The 12,604-nt window shown below is 43.1% G+C and overlaps 1 protein-coding gene across 13 annotated transcripts in view; it reads left to right on the top strand.

Moving 5' to 3' along the window:
• Positions 1–12,604, top strand: part of baz2ba (bromodomain adjacent to zinc finger domain, 2Ba) — a 76,644-nt gene that overhangs the window by 49,165 nt on the left and 14,875 nt on the right. For 5 of the 13 annotated variants that reach the window (XM_034680332.1, XM_034680333.1, XM_034680337.1 and 2 more), the window contains 15 exons: positions 1,960–2,725; positions 2,992–3,258; positions 4,372–4,432; positions 4,539–4,647; positions 5,430–5,531; positions 6,081–6,303; positions 6,747–6,839; positions 7,433–7,494; positions 7,754–7,819; positions 8,506–8,571; positions 8,811–8,855; positions 9,116–9,142; positions 11,029–11,094; positions 11,439–11,579; positions 12,026–12,280. In XM_034680332.1, the coding sequence (XP_034536223.1) occupies positions 1,960–2,725; positions 2,992–3,258; positions 4,372–4,432; positions 4,539–4,647; positions 5,430–5,531; positions 6,081–6,303; positions 6,747–6,839; positions 7,433–7,494; positions 7,754–7,819; positions 8,506–8,571; positions 8,811–8,855; positions 9,116–9,142; positions 11,029–11,094; positions 11,439–11,579; positions 12,026–12,280 (2,349 nt within the window). The remainder of the gene's footprint in view (positions 1–1,959; positions 2,726–2,991; positions 3,259–4,371; positions 4,433–4,538; positions 4,648–5,429; positions 5,532–6,080; positions 6,304–6,746; positions 6,840–7,432; positions 7,495–7,753; positions 7,820–8,505; positions 8,572–8,810; positions 8,856–9,115; positions 9,143–11,028; positions 11,095–11,438; positions 11,580–12,025; positions 12,281–12,604) is intronic. The other 8 variants (XM_034680343.1, XM_034680334.1, XM_034680339.1 and 5 more) reach the window with 3 other exon arrangements.

Raw genomic sequence — 12,604 nt, forward strand, 5'->3', positions numbered from 1 at the left:
TTAAAGTGATTTACAGCGACTGAAAACAAGAAAGAAGCAGAAATAAATATATTTGATATATTTAAAATAATAGAATAGAGATTAATTCACACCAGCAACCATAAAATCTGTGTAATTAAAATAAGTAAAAGCATCAAATTAACATTAAGAATATTAGTAATTAACCCTCCAGTTATGATGTGGGTAAAATTGACCCTTTTTAAAGTCTATATTAGGAAATATATGTCTTCCAAACCAGGTAAATGCAGCAAAAAAATCTGGGCAGCATGTGATACGAGAGGTGTCGTGTTAATTTATCAACATAAAAAAAGTTTTAACATTAATTTTAATTAAAAACGAGTGAGTTATCCTCACTGAACCATGATCCGTGAGAATTAAAGAACACCAATGGACTAAATCTTGATTTAAATGGTTAGTAATGGAGTTAAAAATTTGATTTAAAAAAATGTATTGGGATTTTTTGGGGTTCTTCTGACACTTTTGGATAATTGAATATGCCCTGGGTCAAATTGACCCAGGAACATCATCGCTGATCTAGAGAAATGAACATAACTGGAGGGTTAAATAAATAAATAAATAAAAAATAAAAATAAAGGCTACAAATATCAATAAAACTGAGTAGATAAAAATAAAAAACAGATAGTTAAAATAAATGAATAAATAAAATAATAAAACAACATTAGAATCAATATAAAACGTTAAAGTAATAGCTCATTTTTTTGTATTTTAAGTTAGTACCCAGGTAATAAGTGGAATAATGTATAGCTATCAGGTAGTTATGGGAAAAAGAGTCCCCTCAGGGTGGACAAGGCCCGGAGGGGACTCGTTTTCCCATAACTACCTGCTTACTATACATTATTACTTACTTATTCAATGAGGTTGTCGATTACAGTGTCAGCTATATGTTGCTATTACTTCCTTAAAGTTTCTCTTTCTAACATGTTCCTCTTGTGAACTTCATACCTCACACTCACAGATTTAACCTTGAATCTCTAATATGCTAAATGTGTTGCATTCAGTCCAAACCTGCTTTTATAAACACCTCATTCAGTTGAGTGTCTCCTGATGTTATGTGTTTAAAGTATTTAAAGGTTTGGACTCTCAGTGATCACAGTCGTTCTGTTGCTGCAGTTATTACTCATTTAATGGAAAATGCTTTTAGTTTCGTTGCCATGTTTTTAATGCACACTTTGCATCTGCATGCACGCTGCTGCTGTATTATTTATGTTTCTCAATCGTTTCACATGAAATGGAATAAAAATTGCCATTTCTCTGAGCGTTCACCACAAAAAAAATCCCTTTTTCTCAGATGAAATATGAATGACGGCGCAGTAATCAATAAACTAAATCTTTTGAGATCAGCTTATTCTGTGAAAATCATTTCCCCTTTCCTGTTTCACCAGTATAGAGAAGTTTACAACGAGCTAAATTCCCCCTGTGGTTTCAGCACTGTTACTGTATTTCATGGTCTGTGAAATTGATTTGTTTCACTTCATATCACATCTAGTTGAAAGTGCAACACTGAAGTCTAACCTGGCTTTTGCTTAAACACAGATTGAGCCAAACTTGTCATCAGTGTAAAAAGGCAGACATGGCCAGCTGCAGGGTGATAATGATGAGCTTTTCTAACGTGCAGATGAGTAATTACAGTTTTAGAGAGATGCTCGCTGTCTCATAGTGAACTTGGCCGAACACAATGCCTTTAGTTATTGTATTTATGTTCTTTTTGTTTCTCAGAAAGAGGCTTAGACACAGTTAACTGTACCAGTGTTCACCATTGTGGTTTTGTCACCTGCTCAAACAATCAGCCGTGATGGGAACTGACAGCTAGAGCAACTCCACTTTGTCCCATTTCTTTTCTCATTTTTTCCAAACCTTTCTTTGTCCCTCTCCCTCTCGCTCACCCTCCCCCTGACTCCCTGCCTCTCCTTGTCCTCTCCTTCTCTCCTCTATTCCCAGACTCTCATGTCCCAAGGGCAGACGTTCCCAGCTGAGCTAAAGAAGCAGCAGCAGGGGCCAAACAAGTCTCCTAAGAGGACGTCTCTGTCTTCATCGCCATTGCATCCCGCTCCTCCTCCTCCCCAGAACAATCACTCCAACCTCTTCCTCTCGAGTGCCCTGCTGGGGCTCCCTGAACCCCACCACCCCAATGGAGTCATCCAAAGCACCACTCAGGACGCACCTCTGGCCCTCATCACCAAACCTCGCAAAGACTCGACCTCGAAAGGCAAGTCCACTCAGTGCAGCTCCGACGCCGGGTCGATGCCTGTCAATCTGAGCACAGGGGCGAGCAGAACCCAAACAGCTGCCCACGCCGGGGCTCCGTCACAGCCCTCCACTACCTCACACCATGCAGCAGGCCATGGATCCAGAAAGAACAAGACCCCCAAGGGTAAAGGACAGACACCGGGGCTAGGACAGGGACAGGGACAGTTACAGGGGCAGGCAGACCCTCTAGCCGCCTGGAAGGGCTTCTCTCAGAACCACCTGGTTCAGTCGCTGGTGGATTTGTTTCGCGGAGGAGAGGCCGGGATCGGGATTCCTGGTGTTAGCATCCCTGGAGTTGGAATTCCTGGCATGGGGATACCTGGGACCTGTAATCCCACAGCAGGTCTCATGGCTAACAAGGAATCTGAAGACTCTGGAGATGATGACGATGATGAGGACGACGATCTTGAGGAGGAGGAGGAGGATGAAGAAGAGGACTCAGATGATAGCCTGTCAGGTTGGTATCTCCTGTTTGTGACTTTCATAGTTTAGTCAAACCTATCAAACAAATGAGTAAGAAGTCACTCTTCACTTTCACTTTTACTCTATCATGTCTTTAATTTCACTTTTTATTCAGATTCATAAAAAGCTCACATATTTGAATCATAGAAATACCGTCATATGCTAAGAGATTGATAATTTAATCCCCTTTGTTTGGATGAATATGAAGACATTAATATCCAATCATCAGCGTCTCATCAGTGTGTTTGACTCCCATTCCAGAGTCCGACAGTAACTCCGACAGCGACATCTCTGGGAAGAAAGTGAAGGAGTTGAAGCTGCTGCCGTCTGGATCATCTAAGAAAGAGATGACTCCCCGCAGGCTAACCAAAGGCCCAGAACTACTGAACACCTCAACCAATCACACCGCCACCAGCTGCTCCCCGCTCAACCTGCAGGTCATCAAGTCTCCAACCATCGTCACCAGCTCCAGTGCCTTGGCCTATCACAGCTCTCCGGGCTCCTCCTACAGCCTGGCTTCTCCATTAGGTGACGAGCTGCTTTAAAAAAAACTCGGGGGGGGTCGAGAAAAGGAGATTATGATGTGATGTTTTAGATATTTAGATCACGATCACAAAAGATCAAACATAAAATATGTTGGTGGTTAAAAAAGTGACTCAACAGCAGTCAGGTTGATGTCATCATCAGACTGTGAATCGTGCACAGCCCTGATATCAAGCAGGAAAATCCCACGCGTCCGTTTACCAGAAGAGCTCGTCATCCTCGGGTGACTGTGATGAGGGAGCGTTACTTTTAGGGAGGCAGGAAGGAGGCGGTTTCTCGTCTTGGCCAAACCAGAGCTCTGAAGTCCTGTAGGTACATGCCTAAGAGCCCTGACAACTTGTTTGGCACAGCAACAAGGTTAATTTCCGCCTTCTTTCAATGCGAAGAGATTACCCAGATCAGAGAAAATAGGACATATGTGCAGCCTGCCAGGAATGTACCAAGCACACATTCCGGTCTCTGCTCTGCTGCTGGAAGTCTTGTTTTCTCGTGTGCTTCTTTAAAATGGAACAACAACATTTACATATTCATTAGGCTCTGCATATTAATGTGTTTAATTTAGCAGCCTAAAGAATCGTTAGCATGTTTAACCTTTATGGTTACTTCCTGGCTGGTGCACTGACATGTTGATACTCAGTTATCTTTACGTCTGCTGAAGCCTGTATTATATTACACTCTGATATCATCGCTGAGAGATGGCTCTGTCACGTTCATGCTGCTTTAGGTCTTTTCATTTTTGTATTTGTGGCGATATGTGAACGTTTCTGTAGTGCAGGAAGTAGTGCCTGAGGTGATATAGAGATGGTGTCATTACAGACTTTATCCCCTCCTCTGTTTCACCCTGAGCACTGTCTGCAGCACGTGTAGCAGAGCATCCAGGCTGAACGTACAGAGATGCAGAATCCATTTTTATTGTAGCTCAAACATTCATGTGTCCGTGAGCTGTATCAGTGATCAGTGCATCCATATCTCGGTTTTTTATGCCTGTCCTGTTTCAGGTGAGTTCAGTGGATTTTGAAGGCTGCTTCAGTATGTGTGAGGTTTCCCGTTACACCGGTTGTGCTGTCAAACTGACGGCTGAACTCTGTCTCTTCACAGGCTTAGGGAAGAGGAAGAGGGTGATGGATGAGAAGGAGTTGATGACACCTCTGGAGTTGGGGTATGTACAAGAAGGCTGAGAGAAAGGAAGATCAAATCCTCACAGGTTCCAAAAAATACACAACACACGTTTCTTTTTTAACAATGGGGGGGATTTCTTCATTCAGGTGGCGGAGAGAAACCAGAATCAAATCATTAGCGGGGCGGCCTCACGGCGAGGTGGCCTACTACGCCCCCTGTGGCAAGAAACTGAGGCAGTACCCAGATGTGATGAAGGTACCTGAGAGCTCTGCTTCAGTCTACATTAAGATACACAGGCAGATGTTTGGAGGCATGCAGATGAGCAGCTCAGCCTGTAACAAGCTAACTCTGGGGTTACTGTGGGCGCTGTGGTTTGATGATTCATTATCAATGATTTTTGTGTTAGTGATCGCAGCTCTGCTCGTCCTCATTGCTCAAATGAATGCTTGTGTATCAGGAATATAATCTGTGTTGTTGCTCCTGCTGCATTCACCCCCCACCCCTCCCCACCTTCCTTTGACCCTAATAGTGAGAGATGATATTCTTAGATCCACTTCTGTGTCACTTTTTCACCCTTCCTCCCCCTTTATATGATGAATGGTTATGTTTTGGGATGCACAGCTCTCACCCCTTTTGTACTGTACAGTGTAGGCTGTAATCTTGCTTGTTTGCTTCATCAAAAGCACGGCTGAGCTAATCGTTAGCGCTGCCTTTGAGTGTTGTAGTGCAAAGAGAAAAATGTGTACTCATTCACTCACTGCTAGACATTCAGCAGGCAGTAAAAAGCCTAGCATGGCCACAGATAAATAAGAAAGGGACTGAATTGTGCAACCCAAGGTCAGAACCGTTTTTCTCTCCTGAGAGCTTTTGCTCTTTTTTTTGTCCCCTGGCTTTTATAATGATTAGTAGCACTGCACAGAAGCACACTGTAACCTAACTCCCTCCAATCTAGAGCCTCCCAGTTGCTTTTCAATGTCGCTAATTTCGCAATTTTTTTTCTGCCTAAACCAACGCCATTATTATTTTCTCTTCTGTAGTATCTATCCAGAAATGGAATAAGTGGCATCACGCGCGATAATTTTAGCTTCAGTGCAAAGATAAGGGTTGGTGACTTCTATGAAGCCAGAGAAGGACCCCAGGTGACTGCCTTTCATCTCTCTCTCTCTCTCTGTCCCTGATCCCTGTTCATCTTTTCATCTAGCAGCAGGCAGAGCTTCATGCAGCAGGCACTGTCAGGGCATGGATAGGAATCAACCAAAACCCTCAGTAGTCCTAGTTCTTAGACCTTCACTGTGCATGGATAAATGTAATAATCAGACATTACTTCCACAGGTGACCAATGATAAATGTCATGTAACGTGACTGTGACACTCAGATACATAGACTTATGTTTAACCTGGAGTAGATTATATAAATATCTAAGAGTAAAACCCTGAAGTGTGAGGGACAGATAACTACTAGATGATGAATGTTAGATCAGTTCATGAGTTAAAAATATAATGCATTTATTTTTGTGTGTGAAGGAAATATTAGATTATTTTAAAGAGACTTCTTGTTTATAACACTCAGATTAGCTAGTTTGTTCTTTAATTAAATGAAATGATTCATGTCAACACGCCAGTCACTGTTTCATCTCTCCCTCCCGATCTCCCGCTCTGCCCGTGTGTCCGTCTCCTCCCTCTCCTCAGGGCTTACAGTGGAGCCTGTTGAAGGAAGAGGACGTCATTCCTCGTATTTTGGCCATGGAGGGCCGGAGGGGCCGCCCCCCTAACTCAGACCGCCAGTCAGCGGGCGACGGTGCCAAAGGTAACCGGCGGAGGAAGGGGCGGCCCCCGAACGTGGGCGATCCGCTGGTTCCTGAGGGCCCCAGTCCCAGTGAGGTCAAACTGCTGCGTAAACTGGAGGCTCAAGGTGAGCAGAGGAAATGAGCCCTGAAATATGTTCGTCAGAAGTGTTTGTGTCATTAATCAAGCAGCCATTACCCAGGCAGCAGAGGCCGAGCAAGGAGGGACTTCTTTTTTTCATGCTGGTTTGTTCGATCCATCAACTCTTAAAGTGAATCTGAGACTTTGTTGTTGTGAATAAAAAGTTTTCAGGGCTTTGTTTTTAGGGAACCTTGAGCAGAAAACAAACTGCGTACGCTGCTTCTGCACAAAAACCAGCGCCCTCTTATTTTCATTTCTAGAGAGATTAATGTAAACTCACCTGTAATTAAACATCTGCATTAAAATATCTCAATGTAATGTTTTAACTGTCCATCTATTGAATTTTACAACACAAAGATGTGTCTCAGAGGTGCCAGGTCACACTGCAGCAGTGTTAGGTTCTCACTGACGTTCCCTCTCGTCCTGCAGAGATCGCTCGACAAGCCGCTCAGATGAAACTGATGAGAAAACTGGAAAAGCAGGCACTGGCGCGTGCAGCCAAAGAAGCTCGGAAACAGCAAGGTAAACTCTATTCTTCCTGTGTGTGTGTGTGTGTGTGTGTGTGTGTGTGTGTGTGTGTGTGTGTGTGTGTTGTTAACAGAAGCTCAGGGCTGCGGGGATGTTAGTGGAGTTTTCAGTCAGTCTGACTGTCACTTCAAACGGCCTTGATGGTATAAAAACCAGCAGGGCCAGCAGCCTCTGTGGAAACTTTGTTTGTACGTAGGCTCATATTTGTTTCCATCACTTCAGGCTTTAATCTTCCTCCTGCTCTAATCTTTGTCTCTGGCATGCTGCTGGTTCCTTACGTTATGCTTCTGTATATGTTTTTATTCCAGTCCTCGCAGAGACTCCTAATCATGCTGTGTGTTTGTGTCTTTGTGTTCAGGACATCACTCCTTCACGTTAGTCCCTCACACCTCAGAGGGAACGTTTTCATACTTTTGTTTTCATGATGTTCTTTCAGTCTGTTTGTGAGTCCTGTTTTGTTTTTGTGTGTCGGTCTGATTGTCATTATCTAGCTCTCATACTGTCTCAACCTCAGTTTGACTTAAAGCCTTACAGCTGAACGTGTTTGTAGATCGTTCTGTAGACACTGACGTAAATCTTTCTTTCAGCGATCATGGCAGCGGAGGAGAGGAGGAAACAGAAAGAGCAGATCAAGATTCTGAAGCAGCAGGTGGGTCTGCCTCTTTCTCTACTTCTCTCCTTATCTAAGTGTCCTTAAACATAGTCACTTGAAGAAATGCTGAATAGATATTTTGCAATGCTTTAAAGTTTGCTTTTTCAATTACCATCATTACGTGTAGCACTCAACTTATTGCTGTGTCTCTCTGCCCACCCCGAGTGGAAGAGAGTGCTCGGGAAGTGATTTTATCGGAGGATGTTTTCCACTGTCTCAAATATTAAGAGATTATGTGTTTTTTTCTCTCTAACAGGAAAAGATCAAGCGCATTCAGCAGATTCGGATGGAGAAGGAAGTCAGGGCGCAGCAAATTTTAGAGGTACAGAATCTGATCCAACAGCACCTCTGATTAAGCAGAACATTCCTGGATAGCTTCAGCCCCTCAGTCTATATAGTGTTTTAATCTTCCTAAAGCTCATTACTGAACAGCAGCATGCATTGGAGGGAGCTGCGTCTTCTTAGGCATAATTCCACATGGAACTAATGCTAAATTGGTCTTGGTTGACGGCTGTTGAATATTAAAATGGCTGTTGCTGCCTCTTCAGACCTTATTTAAATTGGACAGAAAAGTCTTTTTTTTCATCAGACAACAGTAACAGTTTAGCATAAGTGGGTCGAGGAGAAAAAAAAGGTGCTGTTTTCTGCACACACACACACAAACACACATGCAAAGATGCATGAACACACACACACACACACACACACACACACACAATTATGCTGCAGGAGCTTCAAAGTGTTTTAGCAGGACTAAATCAATTTTGAGTTGACACGGTTGACAAGCCACTCTTAACGGGAGGCTTCAACATATTCACAATTAGGTGTTAAAGAGATACATTATTCATTCGCTGTGTTTTACAAATTTCACTGGCATTCAGAAGCAGAAAATCTTTGCTCAAAACCAGAAAACTGCAAACAATCAGTTAAAGTGCAGCAAAGCCCTCATCCAAGACTGATTGATGTGTGTCTGTCTCGGTGATTCTTGACCTTCATCTTTATTCATAGGCCAAACGCAAAAAGAAGCAAGAGGCAGCCAATGCCAAAATACTGGAGGCTGAGAAACGCTTAAAGGTATGTTCTTCATTTTTTAAATAAAGCCCTGAAACAGATGTAAAAAACAGCTCATGTAGCGTCCCAACATACACAGACGAGGGAAGTTTTCTTTTCAGATGATATCATGCCGGCTGTGATGTAAAGCTTTTTCAACTTTAAAAATTAGAGCATCCATTTGAAAGGAGCTCAGAAGTGATTTTTTTTATGATATCGGCACAATGGAAGCTTATTAATTTCCTCCTTTTCTTTCCTTAAAGGAGAAAGAGATGAGGAGACAGCAGGCGGAGATACTCAAACATCAGGTAAGGACTTCTCCTCGTTACAGAAAACCATTTACCTCAAGCTTTAATAGGAACGTGTGTGTGTGAGTGTGTGCGTGTGTGTGTGAGACAGTGTATCTCTGCATCTTTAAATACAGTCATGTGTGAGTGTGAATGAATGTGGTTAATTAGCAGCCTTGGTTTTACTGATAGTCTTCAGTGTTTCTCTTAATTAAACGCCATGCTTACTGGTTTTGGATATCACTTCTGTTCCATAATATTTTGCCAACTCTCTCTGCCAGGAGTTGGAGAGGCATAGACTAGATATGGTATGGGTATGTTTATTTTTGTACATCTAACACCTGCATCGTGTAACTGGTTGTGTTATGGTTGTCATAGCAATGCATTAAGTGTAGCACTGGCTGCTGTCATACTACATTCTTCTGCATGGCTTTCCAGCAAAACCAACAAAAGAGAAAAAAGAGTCAGTATGCTGCCTCCATCTGCTCGTCCTGAGGGACAACTGACCCTGTCACGGTGGCCAGGCAGCTTCTGTCCCCCCCCTCCCCCAAACCCCTCCCCCCTCTTCTACTCAGAATGCATTGCAAAGACTGCTAGCCGACCCACACTCACTGTCTCAAAGTGCACTCCAGGAGTTTCCATCCATCACATACATTGTCTAACTGTTGTATTGGAGCAGCCCGTGTTACCCATGAGTGCTTGGCGAATTTTTCGGCCCCAGACGTCGCGCTTGTGTCCGTTCGTCCGTGCATCTGTTCTGCAGTCCGCAGAGTGCTGGACTTTAACCTGCCCCGTCCCAGCCTCTCTGTCATTCACTGTTCCTGCACTCTGCACAAAGACTGAAAACAGCTACTCAGAATCTCTTTGTCTCATGGTGGAGACGCTTCCTGATACGCTCGCTCTGATAAGAGTAGAAAAACAGCCTCTGCTTTAAAAAGAAAAAGACTGAATGAAAAACAAAACCCCCTCCACCATGGGCACAAATACGGTTCTTTGTAGTCTTTTATTTCGGCCTGGCTGTCTTGCTTGAAGCCCTTTCACTCATACACAGTCGCAGCTGAATCTACAAGTCTGCCTCTCACTGAGCTGATGTTTCCCCCTCTTGTACTCCCCCTTAAAACAGGGACACAGAGAGAGAGACGTGAATTAATGCTGGTATCAATGGTCGTCACACGCAGTCGTATTAGTTTTGATTCATTGCTGTTTTTTTATCACAGCACCCCTCAACACGTCCAGTGAATTGGGAATCTAGAGAAGCTGAATGCCACAGGTTTTCTGTCCCTTTGAGCGTGTTACTTTTGAAGTTTCCCATTTGCAGATAAACCAAACCAATAAGGACAAAAAAAAAAACACTGTAGCAGAGCGCCTGGCATGTCGCCGGTTTTGTTTATCACATTGACAGAACAATCCTCACAAACAGACCGTTTTTTTTTGTCGTTGGAAATGTCCCTGGCAAGCCCTAATAGTGCCAATTGTGTGCTTGTGTTGGATCACAGAGGGACTGACAGGCTGATACAGTGGAGCCGGAAACCTAAAGAGATCAAATGAAATGATAGTCAGTCAGCGGTGATTCCTGTGCCCTTTTGCAGTAGACTGTGTATCATGCACCAAAGAACAACATAGATGTCTCATCCCTCAGCAGTCACATACTGTGCTAATACCTGAGCTGCCAAAGCCACTGAAGTGGAGCCGCTCTGTTTGTAGCTCTCCTTAACCACCCGTTTGTATTTGTTGTCCCCCCACCAAATATTATGAGTCTGATGTGTCAAACAAACATAAGAATCGACTCATGTAATAGCAGAATTTATTATTTTATTGCACAACAATGTGGCATATCAGAAGACTTCTGGCAACCAGCATTTTGTTGCTTTTGTTGTGTCAGCTTTAGTTTAGAGGCGCCGTCACCGATTCCAGCTGCTTCTCTTTTTGAGCCTGTCATCACATCTACTTTGTATCGCATCTATGTGTTGCTTTTTGGTTGTCATCGTACTACTGTACTCTCCACTTATGCTTCAACCATACATGTGAAAGTGTATACATGTGAAGCATCCGTGTGTGTTTGTTTAAGTATGGTGCCTCTATTGAATTTAATGCATCACAATTCCACATTAATACATACTAAATTTAGTCGACCTTGAGTGCTGCATGTGCGTCATGTGCTCGTTAATGTGCCTCTGTTTCTTTGCCACTCTAGGAGAGAGAGAGGAGGAGACAACATGTAATGCTGATGAAGGCTGTCGAGGCTCGCAAGAAGGCTGAGGTAGTCTATATGCACACGAATGAATGCGGAAACACACACAGTCCACTTCATGAAAAGTCATTATTCCCTGGATGGATTCCCGCTTTCTCTTCTTTTTGTGCACTCTTTCCCTCCATTTATTTTTTCTACACACTTACCAAGTCAAAGGATTCTGGCCCTCAAGCACTTTTCCTTTGAATGCACAGCAGCATTAGGCTGAATTCTAATACTGCTCAGCAAAGTCAAGTAAACCTTCCTCCGTCTGTTTTCCCACAAACATACAGCAATGCACTCACACACACACACACACACTAACACACACACTTTGCTTCACTAATGCTTCCTTGAATTTTGGAACTCTCCAGGAGCGTGAGCGCTTGCGGCAGGAGAAAAGAGATGAGAAGCGTCTGAACAAAGAGCGTAAACTGGAGCAACGGAGGCTGGAGCTGGAGATAGCGAGGGAGCTGAAGAAGCCAAATGAAGACATGTGTCTGTCTGATCACCAGGTAATTAAGATAGAAGCTCACCTGGTCAGCGGATGGAGAGTCTCACTTTGTGACTGCTGCATGTGGATTCAGGGCAGAGCTTGCTGGCTGAACTAAAAACTCTTTAAATGATAATTATTATGATCATTAGATTGTTTGATATTTCTGGAGGGTCAGTGCTCTTCATCAGACCTCATGGTGGATTTTTATATGTAGAGAAGTGTGCCCTCTAGTGGTTTCATGAGAGTACTGCACGGTGTTGGAAATAAACGTTCATCACTATGAATTGGAGAACACCATCTTGATAACAGGCAACAGATGTGGAATATAATGAGAGCTTTATAGTCACTTAAATCATAATTTTCTGTATCCCAAATTGGGCTGAACAGCATTCTCTCACAGTAACTCATACAATAACAGCAGCAGCAGCTCGCAGCGCTCACTTCATACTCTTTCCCTTCCTCCAGCCTCTCCCTGAGTTCTCCAGGATTCCTGGACTCATCCTCCCTGGACGGGCCGTGTCAGACTGTCTGATGCTGATGCAGTTCCTGCGAGGCTTCGGGAAGGTTTTGGGGCTTGACCTGAATTCAGATGTACCCACCCTGGGCATGCTACAGGAGGGGCTGCTGAATGTAGGAGACAGCATGGGCCAGGTCCAGGACCTTCTGGTTAAACTGCTGTCTCTAGCAGTCTGTGATCCTGGTTTGCCACCTGGACAAAAGGTGAGCTGTCAATGATAATCTAACGTTTTTATTAATATCTGTTTGTGGACTGAGCCTTCGCCATCGCTGCCTCAAATCTCTGGATCTCTCTCCCTCCAAACACGTGTCCTCTACTCCCTCCACACACTGTTTTTTTATTTTAATCATTTAATTAAGTGCTATATAATTATTAGCAATTATTTTTATTATTATGATTATTACTATTATAATAATTAGAATTATAATGATCATAATAATACTTATTATTATTATTATTATTATTATTATTATTATTATTACTGTTATTATTATGTATAGTTTAAATCAGGAGAATTCACCTGAGGA

Source organism: Notolabrus celidotus, chromosome 3 (assembly GCF_009762535.1).
Source record: "Notolabrus celidotus isolate fNotCel1 chromosome 3, fNotCel1.pri, whole genome shotgun sequence".
In the NCBI taxonomy this organism is placed as follows: Eukaryota; Metazoa; Chordata; class Actinopteri; order Labriformes; family Labridae; genus Notolabrus; species Notolabrus celidotus.